The sequence below is a fragment of the Cervus elaphus genome, chromosome 15 (genome assembly GCF_910594005.1).
Source record: "Cervus elaphus chromosome 15, mCerEla1.1, whole genome shotgun sequence".
Lineage (NCBI taxonomy): Eukaryota > Metazoa > Chordata > Mammalia > Artiodactyla > Cervidae > Cervus > Cervus elaphus.
This window is the reverse complement of record NC_057829.1, coordinates 84,253,735-84,277,517: the sequence shown is the minus strand read 5'-3', so window position 1 is coordinate 84,277,517 and position 23,783 is coordinate 84,253,735. Positions and strand designations below refer to the sequence as shown.

At 37.8% G+C, this 23,783-nt stretch overlaps 1 protein-coding gene across 6 annotated transcripts in view; it reads right to left on the bottom strand.

Moving 5' to 3' along the window:
- PLEKHA1 (pleckstrin homology domain containing A1) overlaps positions 1-23,783 on the bottom strand; it is a 53,479-nt gene that overhangs the window by 14,906 nt on the left and 14,790 nt on the right. For 5 of the 6 annotated variants that reach the window (XM_043925617.1, XM_043925618.1, XM_043925614.1 and 2 more), the window contains exons 2-5: positions 20,012-20,172; positions 14,326-14,382; positions 12,003-12,048; positions 3,792-3,889 (exon numbers count right to left, since the gene is read on the bottom strand). In XM_043925617.1, the coding sequence (XP_043781552.1) occupies positions 3,792-3,889; positions 12,003-12,048; positions 14,326-14,382; positions 20,012-20,152 (342 nt within the window). In that variant the 5' untranslated portion in view covers positions 20,153-20,172. Of the gene's footprint in view, positions 1-3,791; positions 3,890-12,002; positions 12,049-14,325; positions 14,383-20,011; positions 20,173-23,783 lie in introns of those variants that run through there. The other variant, XM_043925619.1, reaches the window with a different exon arrangement.

Genomic DNA, 23,783 nt, shown 5'->3' with positions numbered 1-23,783 from the left:
ATCAAATACTGATTTTTTAAATCAAAACCTACAGTGGGAAAAGACACTATTTTAAAAAATAGTAGGTTTCTGTTTAGGAATATGCCATATGCATCAATAAAAATAGTTGAAAGTGTACTTTGAAGAGTTGACTTTCCAAATTCTAGTTATCACAATACTTCCTTCAAGGTTGGTTCCTCTCAGTTCAGTTCAGTTCAGTTGCTCAGTCGTGTCCAACTCTTTGCAATCCCATGGACTGCAGCACACCAGGCTTCCCTGTCCATCACCAACTCCCAGAGTTTACTCACACTCATGTCCATTGAGGACAGGGAACCATCTCATCCTCTGTCATCGCCTTCTCCTCCTGCCTTCAATCTTTCCCAGCATCAGGGTTTTTTTTTCCCAATGAGTCAGTTCTTTGCATCAGGTGGCCAAAGTACTGGAGTTTCAGCTTCAGCATCAGTCCTTCCTATGAATATTCAGGACTGATTTCCTTTAGGATGGACCTTTAGGTCCAAGGGACTCTCAAGAGTCTTCTCCAACACCACAGCATCATTTCAAAAGCATCATTTCTTCGGCACTCAGCTTTCTTTATAGTCCAACTCTCACATCCATTCACAACTACTGGAAAAACCATAGCCCTGACCAGATGGACCTGTGTTGGTAAAGTAATGTCTCTGCTTTTCAATATGCTATCTAGGTTGGTCATAACTTTTCTTCCAAGGAGCAAGTGTCTTTTAATTTCATGGCTGCAGTCACCATCTGCAGTGATTTTGGAACCCAAAAACATAGTCTGCCACTGTTTCCACTCTTTCCCCATCTATTTGCCATGAAGTGATGGGACCAGATGCCGTGATCTTAGTTTTCTGAATGTTGAGTTTTAAGCCAACTTTTTCACTCGCCTCTTTCACTTTCATCAAGAGGCTCTTTAGTTCTTCACTTTCTGCCATAAGGGTGGTGTCATCTGCATATCTGAGGTTATTGATATTTCTCCCAGCGATCTTGATTTCAGCTTGTGCTTCATCCAGCCCAGCCTTTCTCATGATATACTCTGCATATAAGTTAAATAAGCAGCGTGACAACATACAACCTTGACGGACTCTTGTCCCAATTTGGAACCAGTCTGTTGTTCCATGTCCAGTTCTAACTGTTGCTTCCTAACCTGCATATAGATTTCTCAGGAGGCAGGTCAGGTGGTCTGGTATTCCCGTCTCTTTAAGAATTTTCCAATTTGTTGTGATCCACACAGTCAAAGGCCTTGGCATAGTCAATAAAGCAGAAGTAGATGTTTTTCTGGAACTCGCTTGCTTTTTGGTTTCTCTCCTATTGCTCTTTCTCTCTTTTTTGTAAGTAAGGGGAAAACTGTTTTAATGACAGCCACCAACACACAGTCACACAGAATTCATGAAAGTGAGGAAAGCCATGAACTATGGTGCTAGAGGATGGTCCATTAAGATGGCATGGTACTATAATTAGTAAGTAGATAATCACCATTCCCTTACCCACTGTCCTCTAATCACCTCTATTCTGAAACCATACACCTCCAAAACCTAATTTTGAATTTCTAAAACTTTCAAGTTTATATATTACATTGTACTCAGCAGACTACTAAATTACACAGTTTACCAAATGTCACTTGGAGTGACTCCACAGAAAGGTAAACTGTACATATATTAAAATGGGAACTTGAAATTTACAAAGAAATCTACATGTAAATTACCAGCAACTTCCATAGGGAAGTACGCTAGATTAAAGATTCTGCACTTAAATGCATATGGAATTAACACTGGTAAGATTTTTTTTTTAAAGAACAGTGAAATAAAATGTTTCTTATTAAAGCATGGGAAATTCTTTCATTGCTATCTTATGAGTTAATGTGTACCTACATAAAACCAATTTTTACTAAGTGATACCGATTCTATACTCAATTTAACATAGTTATAACCACTTCGCCACTTCGTTGACAAGCATGGATTTCTATATCTTAAATTTATATTTTCTAAATGTACAACAGATTCATTTTTAAACTATAAAAGTTTCAACAACAGCTGCAAGACCACAAAAGCTATTTAAGAGTCCACATACTTTGACACACTACCCAATTCCTAATCAGTTTCTTGTGCATTTGAGTAAGCTTAAAATGTCACTTGTATAAGACAGTTTCATACCATTAATTAGATACAGCAGTTCAAAAGACCTCCCAAATGGTAAAAAGTCTGAGACCATTCAATTGACTACTTTTTTCTCTTAAAGCACTAAGAAACCAATGCTGCTGCTCATTCCAAATTGTAAAAAAAAAAAAACAAAAAAAAGAATTACTTCAGTGACATTACTACATACTGTGTTTATAAAAAATTTCCCAAATAGGGAATATTTGCAAAGAGTCAAAAACAATCAGCTAAAACCTTTTAAGAAAAGGCACTTCTGAATCAGTTTTTAAAAAATTGCTTTCCTGAAACTGCACAAACCTAAAATAACTTCTGCTTCATGTACAGATCAGATGCAGTGCGTGGGTGTTTTCTGTCATGTGGTAACAAGCTGTTCTGGTGCAAGACCCAAAAAAATCGACCTAACTCTGAGAACAGCTTTAGTTACATTAACTCTTTATTGTGTTATGATATAAACATGGAATTATTCATTTAAATGGAAACAAACATATGCTGACTGTCAGGGCATATGTTTTTAAAGAGTAAGTCATATTGGGTCAGTAAATAACCTCATTTTAGTAAACACCCTTCAATTTAGACAACCTCACCCAGGACCTCCTTCCCCATTCTTCCCCTATGGGCCTGCTGTGTGTGCTTCTCCAACAGAGTGTAAGAGGGGAAAGGGAAGGAGAGGCTTCATCAGGGAACAGTTCCCGTCACTTGCTCAGCAGCAGCAGTACTAAACTCTCCCAGAAGTTTGTGTTCTGCTTTAGGGTCAGAGAAGAAGGATGGAGGCTCGTTCTTTCAGGAAGCACTGAGGCACTGAGCTTCAGAGTTAGGCTCCAGAGTCAAGCAGATGGTGTGGCTCACAGCTCCACAACGTAACAGCTATTGAACCTATAAATGTCACTCGATCCTTCTAAGCCTCACTTTTTCAGGTACTTCAGTGCAAGGCCTGGCACACTACAGACAAACAACACATATTAATGTTCATCAGAAAATCAAGAAGAGAAGCCCGAGTTGGAAGCAGGAAACTGCAGCACAGAAAATGAGTGCCCAGGAACTGGAGGGGAAAAAGCAGCGCGACAAAGTCTCAAGCCTGAGTCAAACCCCCAAGGACCACGCGGGCAGGACCCTCTGGCTACCGCAGTTCTTCAGATCAGTCCCCACCCTGAAGTCCTTTCTAAGCCCTTCACTGCCTTGTCCTGCTCCTATCTTCAACTCCTACCTACCTACGACCAGTCCCAGTCATGGCTTAAAAGGCAGACAGAATGCCATTTCTATTCCCTGGATAGGTGGCAAGAAGTCTTTTACTCTTCCCTGCGGGCGGGCAGGGGGAAAACATATCCAAAATGTAGAACTCTACCTGCATTTTCCCTTAGAAACACTAGGATAAACAGCAGTTAAAATCTACAGTAATACAGACCTTTATTAGGTACACAATGGGTTAAAAAGGCATCAATGGGTTGATTTTTAAGGGCAAAAGTTACCATGTATTAAAACAAGAGAAAACATTCATATTATAACCTGTCTTTTAAACAAACTTTGAGGAACTCTGGGATAAACTGTTGGTAAGCTAAGGACACTCAGTAGGTATATTGTACAATCTGTAAAGATCATGTGAAGATAATAAATTTTTTTCACACAAAAAATACAAATACTTACTGTAATTTTAATAGCTTTGTTCAACACATTCACCCATTCTACTAGGTCCTGCTGATCATTGGCTTGTAGGAAATATTTCCTCATCCCTGCATTCATAACTGTTGAAAGAAAAAACAAACTACAACAGGTGAAACTGTGTACTTATTACCTAGACATATGTCTGCAGCAGCTGAAAAACCTTGCAGCTTCAGTACTGTGACTCTTGAATTTGACAGAATGTTAGACTATATATGATATTGCTTTCATCACTCAATAAAATAGTTATTATTAATAAGACTCTAATTTTTAATGGTCACGTTTCTCACTAAATGTAAAAATACCACAGTATATTTAGCCAATCATCTAATGATGGACATTTAGACTATTTCTGATTTTTGAAACTATGTAAAATATCCCATGAAACATCACATATGTATACTTTTCCACACTTTGGCTAGCATTTCTATAGGATAGATTTCTTACCATAAGCTTCAGTAAGAAGAAAATTCACATTTAACATGTTTACAGATATTAGTAAACTGTCTTCCCCAAAGGTTGAATCCACCCAATAGTGTATCCAAAGGCCTCGATTATCTAACATTCCTCACAAGCACCTCTTTTGTTTTCAGCCCCGAGATGCTGTGACATTATTTCCCAGACTCCCTTGCCAGCCTGGGCCATGCCTTGCTATAACGGGCGGTACTGGTGGGAGACAAGAGGTGGGAGGGAAGTGGGGGAGGGGACTGCTCTTGCCGACGCCCCTCCAGTAGCAGCAACACACAACCAGTTGTGGCTCCAAGCTCTTCTGCTGCTCCCTACAGCAGCCTTGAAGTACCCTCAGCAAGTCCTCAGTTCTGGTGATATCACCTCTTCCCTTTCCTCTCTCCAGCCCTGGTGATGGAAGCTGCTTCATACAGTTTTTAATCGCTGGGTTACTTTAGCATTCCCTTCCTGTGCCTTCAGCCTCTCAACATCTGGTCAACCAATTCCCTGTAACAAATCCCCTGGGTTTGAAATGCCAAGTGTGGTGTGTTTTCCTGACTCTCTGTCCACCTAATTGGTAAAAAATTATAGCTTGTCTAAATCTGAATCTTTGATTACTGAGACAAATTAGTTTTGTATGTTTACTGGTTGTCTACACTTGTTTGTAAGCTCTGTTTATTTTCTTTACCCATATTTCTCCTGAGTCGTTCATGTATTTTTTCTTGATTTATAAAAGCTTTTATTTATAAGAGGTTTTCTCCTTGGAAGAAAAGTTATGACCAACCTAAACAGCATATTAAAAAGCAGAGACATTACTTTGCCAACAAAGGTCCATCTAGTCAAAGCTATGGTTTTTCCAGTAGTCATGTAAGGATGTGAGAGTTGGACTATAAAGAAAGCTGAGCACTGAAGAATTGATGCCTTTGAACTGTGGTGTTGGAGAAGACTCTTGAGAGTCCCTTGGACTCCAAGGAGATCCAAGCAGTCCATCCTAAAAGAAATTACTCCTGAATATTCACTGAAAGGACTGATGTTGAAGCTGAAACTCCAATACTTTGGTCACCTGATGCGAAGGACTGACTCATTGGAAAAGACCCTGATGCTAGGAAAGATTGAAGATGGGAGGAGAAGGTGATGACAGAGGATGAGATGGTTGGATGGCATCACCAACTCAATGGACATGAGTTTGAGTAAGCTCTGCAAGTTGGTAATGGACAGGAAAGCCTGGGGTGCTGCAGTCCATGGAGTCGCAAAGACTCAGACAAGACTGAGCGACTGAACTGAACTGAAGAACTTTTATATTAACCCTTTCAGTTTTAATTCAAGTACTTTTCCCTGTCTATCATTAGTCTTGTCACTTAGTTCACAGTATTTTAATGAATCAGAAATAGCCTATCAATCTTTTTCTTTAAAGACTCTAGCTTTCATGTGATATTTAGAAAGTCTCCCTGACTCAAGATTATAAAAATAAACCTTTATTTTTCTAGCACTTATGCATTTTATGTTTATAATCTTAACACATTTAGAACTTTTTATGCAGTTTAATTTACATATACCCATTTAGTGACTACTACTTCTAAGAAGCAAAGCATTCCTGCATATAGTTGTCAACAAACTATTATAGTCAATGTTAAAATTAAAGCTTATTAATTATATATTACATGATTTATTTTAAAAAAAATATTCTAAGAGCTAAAGCATCTGAACAGCTACGATGCATCTTTTGTTTTTAATATACTTTTTTTTAATGACTTCTATACATCTCCAACAAAATTTTAAATAGCATATTAACACTCAGCTGAACGTGAGGCAGAGGGGGAAAGGCTTACTTCTCAAATACACTAGATTATGAAACTAAGACTGAGAACAAGATACTAGAGCAGAGCTTCCTTGAATTGACACACATCTTATCTTGTGAAGGGCTATAAAACAATTAGTCTGGACCTAAAGAAATTTAACACACTATAAATCTGTTCTTTTATATCTTACTAGTGACTGGAGAAATTTAAAATGCCATAAATACCCAAAAAAAAAAAATGCCATAAATATAAATTAAGATAAGTAACTCACTAGACTATTATATATGTCAATATATAGTTTTTGTTTTTAATCTCCAACACTCAGTAAAGCATCCTTTATAAGCTTTTCCAACTTAGGCTTATGCGCTCCCCTCATAATGGCTTTTTCCCGCTCAATGTTATTCTGGGCATCTGCCTAGAATATCTAAAGAGTATAAAATTCTAACCACTTGGTAATATACTATACCCACTATAAAGGAAGTGCTTAATACATATATTTTTTGAATAAGTAACATTTATAGAAATGTATCTTTTAAGGGAAAGAAGAGAGGTAAATACACCTCTAAAAAGACTCTTAGCACAATTTGCAGTCTAAATAAAAAATCATGTGCTTTAAGAATTATTTTCATGGCAGGAAGAGGCATAGTGATTTGACAGGAGAGAAAATCTGAGCCTAGAGCTAACCAAACCTAACTAGCTCATGCACTTACTAGCAATCCCATCTTATAAAATCTATTTAATCTCTGACTCTTTGTTTTCCTCATCTATGAAATAGAATGTAACCCATCCCTTCTTTGAGGGTGAAGGTGATGTGTGTAAAGAAGCTAGCACAGGGCTTGGGAGAGAACAGAAACTCCTTGTCACCATCTTCATCACCTTCATGATCATCAGTATCATCTGGAGATTTCCAAGTAAAGAAGCATTGTGAAAAATGTTAGTGCACCCAATGTTCATCGCAGCACTGTTTATAATAGCCAGGACATGGAAGCAACCTAGATGCCCATCAGCAGATGAATGGATAAGGAAGCTGTGGTACATATACACCATGGAATTTTACTCAGCCGTCAAAAAGAATTCATTTGAACCAGTCCTAATGAGATGGATGAAACTGGAGCCCCTTATACAGAGTGAAGTAAGCCAGAAAGATAAAGAACATTACAGCATACTAACACATATATATGGAATTTAGAAAGATGGTAGCGATAACCCTATATGCAAAACAGAAAAAGAGACACAGAAATACAGAACAGACTTTTGAACTCTGTGGGAGAAGGTGAGGGTGGGATGTTTCAAAAGAACAGCATGTATACTATCTATGGTGAAACAGATCACCAGCCCAGGTGGGATGCATGAGACAGGTGCTCCGGCCTGGTGCACTGGGAAGACCCAGAGGAATCGGGTGGAGAGGGAGATGGGAGGGGGGATCGGGATGGGGAATACGTGTAAATCTATGGCTGATTCATGTCAATGTATGACAAAACCCACTGAAATGTTGTGAAGTAATTAGCCTCCAACTAATAAAAAAATTAAAAAAAAAAAAAAATGTTAGTGCAACTTACGAAAAATTTTATTAACAGTGATGGGGAAAAGGCGGACAGGCAAAGGAAGGAAAAATACTTTTAATAAGAATAATGATAAACTGTATGAAACCTGTTAGGTTTCCACGCTTTTAAAGGAAAGGTTTCATTGTGTATAATGAATGTAGAGCAGAGGCTTGCACGCTTACTAGCTTTTCACTTAAGTACCTCCCTTATTTCATTTCAAATCTTAACCATCAGAGTGAATGTTATCAAATGGATAAAACCTGAAGCACAAACATTAGCTTGATTCAAAATAAAAATCATCTCACAACCAAGGATCAACCGCTATGGTTCAAATACGGCTATGGATAAAATAGTTATGAGACATTTTATCATATTTCTTTGCCAATTTTCTCCTGTTTTCTCTGTTCCCTCTTCTTTCTCGTCCTTTCTTTCTCTACTAGTCACACATCAGTTTTCTGAAGGGAGCCTCTAATTTAATCATCTTATCTCTCCTACTACCTGCTTCATTTTTAGCTTTCTTTGACTTGTTCTTCTGAGTTTTTCACAGTCTCATGTTCTTTTTCCTATTTGACAGTTTTCTCCCCTCAAATGTCATGTAATTCTGGGCTGGCCATTCATACTTAAAAACAAGATACCAAAAAACTCCTTGGAAGTTCTCTTGAATATTATGTAAGGATTCTGACTGGTGAGCATCACTGTACAGCAAGCCCCTCTGACAGAAATGCCAGCTGTCAGTACCTATGGCTCTCTTCTCTGGGGTGTTCAGCTTCTTGCCCCACTTCCACCTGGCTGCCCGATGCTCTGGGCCTGGACATAGGAAAGAATTGCATTCGGTGTGCAGACTTTTATTTAATCCTCCCGTTTTCCGTTTCATGCCTCATTCCCCCTCTTCTCTGGGACTACTGTCCCCAGGCACATCGCCTCACTGATTCTATTTCGGGAGATACTACACATGCCATTCCTTGCTGGGATGGGGGAAGGGTGGCTGCCTGCCTGAGCCAGCTGGAGGTAGGGACCAGAGGGTGTTTCTACAGAGACATGCCAACAGAGTCACTGATCTGGGTCCCTCCTCTCTGATGCTTACCCAGACAGGATCCAGCACCTAGTCTGTCCAGAGTTGGTGTGGGGGCAGGATATGGAAATGGCTAGCTTTTCAGGGGCCTCTTCTACTCTGCTAAGTTATTTCCTCCTCCTCCATCCACTTCCCATCTTTATATACTGTGAATTAACAGAAATCTGCTCATTTCAGGGAATATGGTTTGAATGTTTCTTGTTCTCACTGTTAGGGGGAATTTGAGAGGAAAGGGGGGAGGAACAGTCATTGGAAGGACTGATGCTGAATACTGAAGCTCCAATACTTTGGCCACCTGATGCAAACAGCTGACTCACTGGAAAGGACCCTGATGCTGGGAAAGATCGAACGCAGGAGGAGAAGGAAGCAGCAGAGAATGAGATGGTTAGACAGCACCACCAACTCAATGGATATGAATCTGAGCAAACTCTGGGAAACAGTGAAGGACAGGGGAGCCTGTCATGCTGCAGTTCATGGGGTAGCAGAGAGTTGGACATGACTTAGCAACTGAACAAGAACAAAAAAAAGGGAGGAAAGTCTTTATGCTGCCATTTTTACGGAAGTTGTGGGTCCATTTTAGAAGTCAGTGCCTCTTTCTGAAGGTAAACATTTTATGAATCCTTCCTCTAACAGGGGCCTCCCAGGTGGTGCAGTGTTAAAAGAATCTGCCTGCCAATGCAGGAGACCCAGGAGACAGGGGAGGGTTAGGAAGATCCCCTAGAGAAGGAAATGGCAACCCACTCCAGTATTCTTGCCTGGAAAATCCCACGGACAGAGAACTCTGGCGGGTTACAGTCTGTGGGGTTGCAAAGACTTGGAAACAACCGAGCAACACTCCCTCTAATAGAAGACTAATAAACTACTGGCAGAGCAATAGATAACTAATCTTAATCTCTGATTTCAATTAAAATCCCTCATTCTAAATACCGCACTAACTGAATGTCAAATCTCTCCCTGTGTACTGCTAGCCCTTCAAATTGTATGTTTGAGATTTTACATTAACGACTTTCAAGAGTGTGTGTATGATATACTCTAAAATACAAAGTTCTCTGTCACGTGACTTGCCCCCAGGAGCTTTTCATTCAACAAGGTTCTGAGGCATTTTCTGATTTAGCAACCAAAAATTATAAATCTGTAAGAAATACATGACTTTTTATAGCTTCTTAGTGGTGACAAAAGCATTACAGAGGATCCTCATACTATATCCTGCTTGTATCACACTTTCTGAGTGGACATATACAATGCTATCCCTACCATACTGCCTACAGAAGAAACCTGCCCTTCCCAAGCAAAAAAAAACATATTTAACAAATATCTTCTACTTTCATGTAAAATAGTCTCTTTTGAGATCAGCTGGAAACTCCTACTAATTTTTGTCCCTTTCCTCACTAACGTCCACACACTGAGAGCATATAGATTCTCCCAGCTTTAACTATACCCACTATGATAACAGATTCTAACATTCTCCATTCTTGATCTTCAAGCTCCATCCACTCCCTAATTACTGTCACCAGAGTATTTCCATTTGGATATTTCTCCACGACTCAAACTCCATACTAAATATCTCATCCTATACTAAATATTTCACCCTATCAAATCAGCTCTCCTAGATCCTCCATTTCTTTCCTTGAAGCAAACCTATTTGACATCTCTGTCTTCCCTTCGGTTCCCACACGTCCAGTCACCAAGTCCTTGTGCTTTTCCTTCTAATGCTCTTCATCCCTCCTCTTTCCCCCAATGCCATTATCCTAATTCAGGCTCATGTTAGGAACAGTAGTTTAAAAACCACTTAACCTGTCTCCTTGCATCAAACTCTCCTGTCAACACAAAAAAACTTCCTTCACCTTCTATCTTCTCTCTAGATGTTCTCTAATCTCTTACCTCTCATTTTCCAAAAAACAACAAGAAAAAATCACTTGTCAACATATTACACCCTAACTTCTGCCTTTTCACTTTTCAGTCTCTCACCACTCTCTCCAGCTTCATTCAGTGTTCAGATCCCCCCATACACCATGTTCTTCTCCCCTGCACGCCTCTGTCCAGGGGTCCTCCCACCTTTTCTCCCCAGTGATAAAGGATGATCACGTGAGCCTCATGCAGTGTGGCTCCCTTGACTCTCAAGATTCCCAAAAAAGGATTTGAAGCTCTTCTTCTGTGACTCTATTAAATAGATTGCTACCCCTTTATCTACCACCTGTGATAAATGCAATGATAATTCCCTGGCCCTGTACCTGATTTTGGGCTCCAAAATCACTGCAGATGACGACTGCAGCCATGAAATGAAAAGATGCTTGCTCCTTGGAAGGAAAGTTATGACCAACCTAGACAGCATATTAAAAAGCAGAGACATTACTTTGCCAACAAAGGTCCATCTAGTCAAAGTTACGGTTTTTCCAGTAGTCATGTATGGATGTGAGAGTTGGACTATAAAGAAAGCTGAGCACTGAAGAACTGATGCATTACAACTGTAGTGTTGGAGAAGACTCTTGAGACTCTCTTGGACTGCACGGAGATCCAACCAGTTCATCCTAGGACTGATGCTGAAGCTGAAACTCCAATACCTTGGCCACCTGACGAAGAACTGACTCACTGGAAAAGACCCTGATGCTGGGAAAGATTGAAGGTGGCAGGAGAAGGGGATGACAGAGGATAAGATGGTTGGATGGCATCACCGACTCAATGGACATGAGTCTGAGTCAACTCCAGGAGCTGGTGATGGACAGGAGACCTGGGATGCTGCAGTCCATGGGGTCACAAAGAGTCGGACACGACTGAGCGACTGAACTGAACTGAACTGAACCTGTCTGTGAGATTGCAGCCTGGGAGACTCTCAAGGGCAACAGCTGCTTCTCATGACTCTCACAGCCCCAGTGCCAAGTAAAGTGCACATACACTAGGCCTTCGTTAAATGTTTACTGAGCACTTAATCAAATGTACTTAATCAAATATCCCCAACTACCTTGCTCCCAAGCTGTGCACTTCTCATTTCCCATAAGCTGCAAACTAAATCCTTTCCATTATTTAAGCACTGAACATCAAATAATAATAAAACTAATCTCACTGGATGTGATCACTGTAAATGCCTAGATAATGATTACACATGGGTAGAGTGGGAGGAGGTTGTGACTGGGATGGGACACAGGAAGAGGTTTCAGGGGTGGGGGAGCAGTTTTACTTCTTCACCAGACAGTAGTTTCAAGGCAATCTGCCTTAGAATAATTCATTAACCCACAGGACTAAGACATGGGCCTTCTGTGACTGTTTTCTCTTGCAATATGATATAATTATATTAGTCTAACTTAAAATTACTAATGTATAAAATACAGCTACTCACCAAAACAGAACTCAGCCTTTGGCCTTAGTTTAGTTGCATCGCTAACCTAACAAGAGAGAGAAATGAATCACTCACTTCTTCATATGCTATTATAATCAACCTTAAACACTGTGTGAACTTCCACATGTACGATTTCCCAGTACTCACACACATTTAGCACATAGATCTAAAGTTAAACTTTAAGGCAAAAGAAAAAGAACTATAAATTAAATTTAGAACATGAGTCCCAAATGTTAAGATGCACAAAAACAAGTGTTACTTCCATGCTCTCTTTGAACAAAATTGTTTTTTCTTCAAAGGAAGTACGAAGAAACTGAAAATAAACCAGTAAGTTTTATGTCACACATATAAACATTTTTGGTTTCATGCAATTTTCAAAATACCCTCAAGGAATACTCCAAAGAAACCATGAATTCTTCCCAAATTTCATATTTCTAAATTAACTGCATGAGGAAATGGTGGTGGGTAAGGGCCAAATTGTATATTTAATAAAGTCCAAAAATCCAGAAGACACTAATCTGCAATGAGGAAACCAAAATGGCACTGGATCCTCATTTGTACATTGAAATACCCTAGGATAAGGGACCCCCCTTTACTACATGCAGTACATGGTCCCATTTGGAAAGTGAACAACTAGCTGCACCTGGTTGCTGCTAGCCCTTTAAATAGAGTAGCTCACATTGAAGCCCATTCATGGCTGTTTGCCATGCTGCTGCCCAGTGTCAGAACTCAGAATTGTAGCATCTGTTCTGTACCTTCAGAAGGAATTCTAAGTTTAGGTTTCCTGACTGATCCCAACTACAAATTCAGAGCACTGAATCACAATGAAGTTTGTTCCAGGGATAAATTCTGAGGGAAAAGTGGCAAGTCTAAAGTAGAGTACAAGCATACAATTCAAACTTCAGTATGGGGCAGAGGTGAAACTTCACTACACAGAGAAGGTTATATTTCAAAAGGGAAGCAATGGAGGAGGGGAAAGCAGTGGCCAGTCTGCCTGTTTTATTGAATTACTATCTTAATCCTTAAAAAGACCTCCCATTCTTAAAAAGACCAGGCAATAAGCAATTGAAAAGATAGAGGCACATGGGCAATTTCTACCTCAACTGCCTATTCCAATGAAATAGGCCTTTCCACATCACTTCACTAAGAGTCAAAAATCCCTGGCAGCATGTTTACACTGCAGTGTATGTATACTGCACACAATCAAGGAAACTGATGAGGGGGTGGGGTGTTGGGGGGCATCTACAGTCTATTCTACAATGGAATCCTACACTTCCTAACAATAGTCTCTATAGAATTTAAGTTGCTATCTACCCTGAAGTATTACTAAATGTCTTAAATTTATAGGAACACTTGAGGTATATTTAAACAAAATTTGTCTTCTGAAAATTTACATAATAATGATTTTAAAGTAAAATGGTTCCCTTTAAATATGTAATTTTTGTTGTCCAAGGACTATTTTATTTTTTGGTCAGTGAGAATGAATAGCTCTATTATGATACTGATAACAAAGCTTTTTATTTATCAAAAATATCTTTTTCTTTTAAACAGAGGCATACTTGTAAACTGGTCCCCTGATGAAGACCTTTGCTAATAAATCCCAATATATGCATAACAGTATGTATATGCATATTATTTAATCATACTGTTTTGCTACTTTCATATCTCAAGTCATCACCAAGCTTATTACTTTCTGTAAAACAAAACTATTAATAGTTCCTCAGCATCTCTCTATCTCAGTTCCCAAAACACTAATAAAAGATAATAAGAGGGGAAAAACTACCTAATACAAATCTAAATTTTTGAAAAGAAAAATAGTATTGCAAAAATTTCTAAAAAGTCAACAAACATTGAAAAGAAATTAATAGAGACAAAGTCAAATGAGGGAAAAAATCAACTTTCATCATGAAGATAGTTCCTATTCTCCTCAAAGTAAGATGTAAAGAAAAAAAGGTAATGAGATTAAAAATTAGTTTCAATAAATACAGATTTAGAAAAATCTTCACCAGATTTCCCAAAGACAGAACCTAACAATTAACAGATCAATCTCCCCTTCTGACATTCATATGCCTAATCATAAAAGTTAATGCTAACCTCCCAATTTGCTACATTCTATAATGTGTCTCTGTATTCTAAATTTGATAAAATATCCTAATTTTACCAAAGAACTTCCTAAACATAGTAATCAAGTACTGTTTTCAGTGTGATATGAACCAGAACATCATCTTAAATGACAAAGAGAAGAGTCGGCTCCTTTCATTCATACTCTCACTCTAAGGGATCTTCATTCAAGCATGAATGTAAGACAATACAGAGAAACTACCTTTGAAATGTAGGTAAGTTTAATGGCGCCAACACGTGATGATCCAGAAGGTAGGTTCTATAAACAAATTATTAATATATAATTAATGATCCAACATTACAAATTTATTTCACATAAAATGTCCTATACACACTAAAAAAACAGTTAAGAAATCAGACGTTTAGATGTCACATTTAACAAATTAACTTTTCAGTTCAAGTATTTACTAGGTTTGAAATCAAGTGGACAACACAGATAACAACACTGAATTCTTTCTGTTCCACCACAACACATTCTGTTATAGCTAAAGGCTATTTTACTATCATTATAACTAAATTTTTTTCATGAGCTTAACAAACCATAAGCAAGATCAGATTTTGTTTCAGAAAGCAATGGGGAAAAAATATTTAAACATAAAACAAATACAAAGGTAAGAAATTTCAAAAGAGTAAATATATACTTTTATTAAAATTATTAAATCACATATATCTTTAAAAAGACTGGATTTTCCCCCATTTAAATTATGTTAGTATTTATTACACCATTACTAATCTACATTGACACCATTTTTCAAGAAAATTATTGACACTTTTAAAACCATATGCAGGGAATGTATATATTGGCACATTCATAAAAAATGTAATTATTCTTCCCTTCCCAAGTTTGGGTTATGGTATGTGTCTTAAAAGAAGGAGAATCATTTCTGGCTGAGGCTATCAGAAAGACTCAATGGAAGAATAAAAAGCACTGAAGCTGGACTTTATAAAGTTCAAAACACAAAGAGCAGGACGGAGAATATTCCAGGCAGAGAAACAGATGAGCTTCACCAAGCAGAAGAGGATGTACTGTACTGAAATGGGAAAGAGACCACGCTGGCCTGTAAAATGGGGCCACACAGGGCTGAAGTAGGAAACAGTGGTTTAGGAACTTAAACTAACAGCCTAATCATAGAGGACCTAAACAAGAAACAAAGGAGCAAGGAATTTATACTGTGAAGACTTGGAGGGAATTCCCAGCCATGCAGTGCTCAGGTCTCAGTCCTCTCAGTGTGGTAGCTGGGTATCAATCCCTGGTTGGGGAACTAGTATCCTGCAAGCAGCCCCCCCCAAAAAAACATATATATATATATATATATATATATCTCATTGAAACAATTAAAGAAGGCTTGTAAGCAGTTCTGTAACCAAAACTGTGCTTTAATTAACGTGTCTTGGACTATAATAGACAGGGAAGATGGAGATGGGAAAACCAGATAGAAGAATCTGGAAAAAAGTAATAAACATAAAGACTGATAGATGATTTCAAAAGTAAAAGTAATAATAGTCCTGATTTTGAAAAGTTTCCTCCACTGTAGATTAAGGATCAATTTTTAATTTCCTTTATAATAATGTACATTAAAGAAAAAAATCTATGGGCTTATTCTCATGAATGATTAGGAGGTACCTGTCTCAAACCTCTGTAAGCTTAGTGGAAACAGTTAATGATACGGAAGCCTAGACATTTAAAAGACGAGATTCTCAATCACAAATTCATTATTGTTAACATGGACAAGTCTTTTCAAAACTGTCACTTCTATGCAGAGTAAAACTGCATTATGTTTTGCTTTAAACTCCAGACTATATACTGATACAAGCTTTTATATTTATATCATAAACATGTACATAAAATTATAACTTTTAATGTGTATCTTTAAATGGTTGTCCTTATACAAAATGTTTTATGTTTAAAGGGTTTTTTCTTTTCAATTTGGATAAGGAAATGAAATATTAAAATGTCTTCAAGCTCTTCTAACCACTATCAAAGAGTTTTTTTCCCCAAATACTGCTATTCCACAATTCGAAATCATTATTTTTCTTTTAATCCTCCATAATTCTATCATTTGAACTAGCTGAATACAGCTCTAATCCCATGGGTGAGAAAAAGAAATGAGCAACTATATCCTGACTGTATGACATAAAAGGTCATAGATCAGTGACACGGTACAATGAAATATAAGTACCTGGCAGACAAAGGATATTCAAAATACCTAGTTTCTACGAAGTGGTGTGATTGCTGCCAATTCACAAAAGAAGTGGGTTTCAAATCTGTTATTTGACAATGAACAAGAGATAATAAACTAGTATGACATTTAAGATAAAAAGGGAAACAAGCCATTTGTTATGAGTTCCTCTACTCATTTTGCGAAAATCCTCTTTCAGGTTTTTTCAAATTCACTTTCTAATAAAGCTACTTAATTAATTCTCCACCATGTCTCACACCATCAACAAAACACAGACAGCCCCAAATTGATTCCCTAGTAATACTCTAGAATGGATTTTTAAACCAATGGTTAATGTAAAGAAAGCAGTGATCAGAGGAAGACTGGCTCCCTAAGGACAGGGTATTAAAATCAGTGAAACAGTGCTAGGGCATGTAACATATGCAACCAGGTTGAATCATATGAAATCACCATTCTTTTTTTTTTAGTAGGTCAAAATGGTAGTAAAATGGTAATTTCATGTGGTTCAACACAATAATCTTAGCAAGACATTTTACTAAAGTTTTCATGACATGTCTTAATACATTTTAAAGTGACACAAAGCTGGTATTGAAAGCTAATACACTGGATGACAGAATGCAGATTGTAAAAGATTCTTATTAGTTGGTATGAAGAGATAAAATTATTAAGAATAAACTGAATAGAAAGACAGATTTAAAATTCTGCACTCCAAAAAAACTAATGGGCTAAGTAATTACACCACAGAAATTTGGCTTTAAAAAAAGTGTGCATGTGAGAAAGATCTAGCTAAGCACATACTTTAACAAATACCCTCCCTGCTACAGCCAAAGCCAATTATTTTCCAAGTATGCCACAGGGCTCCTTACTTTGATTTCCTGCCCCACCTATTGGGTGAGCACCGAATACCCATTTCTCTACATCTTGGCCAAAATCATACTCTTTCTTCCCGGTCAATTTCAAATGTTACTACCACTTCAGGGAAGACATTCACTCTCTCTGCTAGCTACAATCACAACTTCCCTCTGAAATCCAAGTTTATGTAATACACATATTCTATTTTGTTCTTTTCCTTTAGTTCTGTTTAAGTGGGAAGTACTGACAAAAGGAGATATTCTAAGGAGAAGAACCTATTATATGAAGACAGAGAAACAATCAAGCAGGTGTAAATAACATTCAGGAGAAACTGTACAAGAGTCAACCAGATCTTATGAAAGAGAGAAATCAAGGGAAGCTCATAGATAGAACTAAGCACTGGTTTGTGTGGGGAGGAAAATCAGAAACTGGAATCTAGTAAACTGTAATCAGAGGGAGTCAAGAGGGGCTAAGTTACTCCCCACCTTGGAAACGTGGAGTGGGATTGTGCTACAGATAAAGAGATGGGCAATAAAAAGGAGGAACTGGATTCATGTTTTTTAAAAAAAGGAGAAAAGAAAATAAACATGAACTTTTGATTTCTGCTGACTTGCTCCTTCTCCCAATGACTCTGATCAAGTAAATAAAGGTATTAATCACGTAGCTGCATAGACAGGTTACTATCACCCAAGAAAGTTGGTCATAGTCAGAAATAAGGAAGTAAAACAGGGTATCGATAAGTTCAATAAGGACAAGGGTAGAAAAGACACAGTTCCTAGCAAAAAAAAAAGCCTCATACAAGGTCAGCAATCAAATAATGTAAACTAATTAAAATACAAACAATCCTCCGAAATTTGAAAGACTCCATGTGGATATAGGACTAAATGTATAGAGAATCAGAGGGTGAAAGTAGATCCATAAATAGAAGATACAAAGAACTAGATTTTGGCATGCAAAACAATAACTAAGGCTGTCTCAACTATAATAAATACTTTTTAGTAATGTGTAGTTCAAACAACATAGTGAACATTAGGGATAAATGGGTCTCTTGCATTAAGGAGGAGACTGAATTAATACTAAGGATTAAGATCCCTTACAACTCAAAAAAATTAGTTTGAAGTTTATAATTTCTTTCAATTATCAGTAGAAGCTGTCAGTAATATCAGGTATGCTGCTGCTAAGTCGCTTCAGTCGTGTCCGACTCTGTGCGACCCCACAGACGGCAGCCCACCAGGCTCCGCCGTCTCTGGGATTCTCCAGGCAAGAACACTGGAGTAGGTCGCCATTTCCTTCTCCAATGTATGAAAGTGAAAAGTGAAAGTGAAGTCGCTCAGTTATGTCCGACTCTTCGCAACCCCATGGACTACAGCCTACCAGGCTCCTCTGCCCATGGGATTTTTCAGGCAAGAGTACTAGAGTGGGTTGCCATTGCCTTCTCCGAATATCAGGTATAGTAAATGATAAATGTATAAACTTCAAACCCAAGATATATGACATTATATTTTCTAAAATAATGGCTGATGATCAACTTCCAGTTACAATGTGTGAGCTTACGTACATTATAAACCCCTAGAGGACTTGATTATCACCTTATTACCTTTCATATAAGAGAATTTTTTAAAAAACTTATCACTATCAAGCTCCAATTCATCATCTCTCCTTGTTCTGTCCCCATTAGAAGAGAGGATGAGGGGATGTTTGCTTCCGGACTGGACTTGCTTTTCACAAAGTCCTGCTGGGATTACTCAGAACCCCGTGGCCTTCAAGGATACTATCAATTGACTACTTTTTCAATTGTCAAGTATTTATCCTATTCTCTTTTTTCTTTGACTTTTTGAATGAAGTATAGTTGATTTACAATGCTGTGTTAATTTCTGCTGCATATATATATGTGTTCAGAAAATGAACATATTTTCTGCATGAATTAAGAAAATGAAAGAAAATGAATTCATTTTTATATTCTTTTCCATTATGATTTATCTCAATGTATTAAATATAGTTCCCCACAACTCAAATTCTATATGAAAAAACATAAATGTATTCGCAATATGCATTTTGCCTAATCTAAAATCAATATTGAAGAGAAAAGAATACCAGACTAGTTGTTAGGGGTTCTGGTTCCTTCTCTGTGAAATAGAACAGAACCTCCTACCAGTCCCTCCTCTCCCCAATTTTTCATTCCTCACCTATACAGGTCATCCCCTAGACCAGATCAGCTTAAAAGTTTGCTAGGGACTCATCTCCTGCTTTGCACATACTTCCTTGCAATATACATCTCAATTTGAATTAAGAGTTTCACAGATAAAGAAAATTTAAAACCATTCAACAGATGATCTCCAGGCCAAGGCCTCTCACAGATCTTAAAAATGGGATTCTAATTTTTAATATATGACATCTGCCCCCAATAATTTGCAAGGTAACAAAAAAAAATCAAATTCACAAATGGCTGTCACTCAAGTCTGACACTAAAAGATGAAAGGACTACACAAGTGCAAGAGAGTCAAATTGGTTAAGCAGCTTATTTACCAAAAGATAGTAGTCTCTATCTTAGAGACAGTACCTCAAATCTAAATAATCCAAAAATTTTCTACCAGAGTTAGAGTTGCTTCTCCCAAGGAAGGAAAAACATAATCACATGCATAAATTTTTATCAAACAGAGCTTCATCTTCTGAACTTTAACAGTAGGAGTTGGAGGTACAGGGCAAGGAGAATAGTAGAAATAAGTAGTCAGTAGAAATAAACTTAAACATATGTTGTTTAGGAAGACCAATCCTAACACCTGCACAGTGTGTCAAATACTTTAATAATTAAAATCCATATGCTTTTGAAGAGGGAACCTTTTGGATTTTACAAACCTGTGGATTATCCATGTACCATACAAAACTATCTTCTCTGGTATCCAGTATGAAGTACCTCCGAAGAAATTTCCCACTGTTTTCATTTTCTTCAATGTCTAGAAAACCACAAATGCGATTCTGACGATCCACATAAGGCATTTCTGAGCTTGAACATTACACTGTTAAAAAAAAAAAAATTAGCAGTAAGTACTTCTCAGTGGACTTCAAGCATAAAACATGCTATGGTACAATTTATTCAACAAACAGCCTACTTTCCAACATTAGTTGGGAGCTGATTAATGTGAATACATAAAAGCAAGGGCAAAAATCACTTGCAATTAAGCTTACTTTGAGTGGTTACTATATGCAACTGTACACTGATGGGGACAAAGGAGAGCTATTCATCTCAGCTGAATAATTTGCTTACTTTTTTCCCCATGAGTAGACACCATCATCCCCTCTTCATGTTAATAGATAAAAAGTTAACACTGAGTAGGGGAAGTGAGTTTCCAAAATTAGTGAACTAGTAGGTAATGAAATAAAACATGAACCAAGATTCCTGGACTCTAGAGCTTGTATCTTAACCTTTCCATCTAAAACCCCTAGAATTATTAAAACCAAAATGAATCAAAATAAAGTAAGCGAACATGATAAAAACAGACATAAGCAGGTATTTTATGCTTAGTCACTCAGTCGTGTCTGACTTTTTACAACACCATGGACTGCAACCCACCAGGCCCTCTGTCCATGGGGATTCTCCAGGTAAGAATACTGGAGTGGGTTGCCATGCCCTCTTCCAGGGGTTCTTCCCAACCCAGGGATCGAATCCAGGTCTGCAGCATTGCAGGTGGATTCTTTACTGTCTGAGTCACCAGAGAAGCAGGTATTATGTGCCTCCTAACAGAAGACACTAACATTAGCAATGAGGTGCATATAACCAAAAAAATGTTTTATCTCAATCTGATCAAGTCTCTAGATTTCCCTAAGGTCAACTTGTAACTCACAGGAAATAAAGAACACAGGAACATATCAAACTGCACCACAGTTATTCAATCAGCAAAAGTAGGAAACATTAGGACCAAAAGTCCATTTTCTTCAGCAAATAAATTATTACAGGAAAAAGAGAGAGAGTAGAGAAAAGTTACAGATGAAAAGAAACTTCAGAGGCATATCATATTTTGGTTCTGAAGGACTGAAATTTTTGTTGTGTTGATTAAAGTTAAAAACCATGACTTGGGTAAAAGGCAGTGTTTCCATCCATTTTTCTCTAAGAAACTATAGATATATGATTCCCTCCTGATGTGATGCAAATCTCTAGACTATTCTTACTCTGGGCCTTCTAGAGCAAGTGTCAACATCTTGTGACAGATTGAATTATTTATGTAGCTAGTTTTTCTTTAAACTCGTGGCGAAAATTCAGTTAGAATATGCCCTGATACACTGCTTATCTAAATCACTCATCTGTATGCAGCTAGAGAAATGGTGAAACACACCAAAATGTTTTAAACAAAACTATCCATTAAGTTTGTATACATGTGTTATCATAAATCTGACATTTGGAGATGATTTTTTAATGAACTAACCCAAAGTTTTTAAATAAAAACTTCTAAAATGTAACCAAAACTTGAAAAATCAATACACTATACTAACACATATTAACAGGTAAAAACGAAAAACTTGTGTGGTATACTGCCATGAAGAAAGACACAGGCCAAAGGAATAGAATTAAGAGTCCAGAGACAAACCCATACATCTGTGGCAGATATTCAACAAGGGTGCCAATATCATTCAATGGGAAAGAACAGCCTCTTTAATAAACAGTGCTGGGACAACTGGCTATTCACATGAAACTTATATTTTTCACTCTCTCAGTCGTGTTCGACTCTGTAACTCCTCCTCTGTCTCCAGACAAGAATACTGGAGTGCGTTGCCATGCCCTCCTCCAGGAGATCTTCCCAACCCAAGGACTGAAGCCAGGTGTTGGAGAAGACTCTTGAGAGCCCCTCAGACTACAAGGAGATCCAACCAGTCCATCCTAGAGGAGATCAGTGGTCACTGGAAGGACTGATGTTGAAGCTGAAATGCCAGTATTTTGGCCACCTGATGCAAAGAGCTGACTCATTTGAAAAGACCATGATGCTGGGAAAGATTGAGGGCAGGGCGAGAAGGGGACGACAGAGGATGAGATGGCTGGATGGCATCACTGACTCGATGGACATGGGTTTGGGTAGACTCTAGGAGTTGGTGATGGACAGGGGAGGCCTGGCGTGCTGTGGTTCATGGGGTTGCAGAGAGTCAGACGCCACTGAGCGACTGAACTGAAACTGAACTGAATTAGTGTCCAATTAAAATAAATTAATTAATTTTTAAAAAAAGAAAGAAAAAAGAATCTGCCTGCAATGCAGGAGACGCTGGTTTGATTCCTGGGTTGGGAAGATCCACTGGAGAAGCTACCCACTCCAGTATTCTTGGGCTTCTCTTGTGGCTCAGCTGGTAAAGAATCTGCCTGCAATAAGGGAGACCTGGGTTTGATCCCTGGGTTGGGAAGATCCTCTGGAGAAGGGAAAGGCTACCCACTCCAGTATTCTGACCTGGAGAATTCCATGGGCTGTATAGTCCATGGGGGTCACAAAGAACTGGACATGACTGAGTGACTTTCACTTTCATGTCTTACACCATATACAAAAATTAACTCAAAATGAATTAATCAAAATATAACAGCTAAAATTATAAAACTTTAGGAAAACAGAAGAAAATCTTCATGACCTTGGATTTGGCAATGAATTCTTACATGACACTGAAAGCACATACAACAAAAGAAAAAAATAAGACAAATTGGACATCATAAAAATTAAAAAAAATTTTTTGCATCAAAGGACATCAGGAAAATAAAACAAAAACATGTAGAATGGGAGGAAATACTTGAAGTCACAGTCTAATATCCAGAATATACAAAAAAACCTCTTATTTTAAGCTCAACAACAAAAATACAAATCCAGTTTAAAAATGGACAAAGGATTAAAAAGACATTTCTCTCAAAGAAGAGAAGCAAATGGCCAACCAGCACACAAAAAGATGCTCGATATTATTTGTTACTAGGGAAATGTAAATCAAAAACACAGTGAGCTACCACTTCACACCCACTAGGATGGATATAATTAAGAGAGGAAAATAATAAGTATCGGCAGGGAAGTAGAGAAATTGGAACCCTCCTACATTGCTGGTGGGAATGTAAATGACACAACAGCTGCATAAAACAGTTTGGTGGTTCTTCAAAAGTTAAACACAGAATTACCACATGACTCAGCATCTCCACTCCCAGGTATATATCCAAAAGAATTAAAGCAGGTACTCAAACACTTATACATGAATGTTCACAGCAACAGTAACCACAAGAGCCAAACGGTGTAAACAACCCATGTCCATCAACATGCATAATACATACAATGGAATATTATCCAGACACAGAAAGGAATGAGCTATCAATATTTTCAATCAAATTCCAAGATATTTTATAAAAACTGATGAGGTGATTCTATTCTATAAGTTGAAATGCAAAGACCTAGAAAAGCTAAATCTATTTTCCAAAGAACAGACTTACACTACTTGATTTCAAGACTAACCATAGAGCTACAGCAATAAAGACAGTTTAGGATTGGTGAAAAGATAACAATAAATACAGGGAACAGAACAGCATCCAGAAACAAACTCATATATATACTGTCAACAGATTTTCAACAGATGTCAATGCAACTCCAAACATCTTCAACAAATGATACTGGAACAGTTA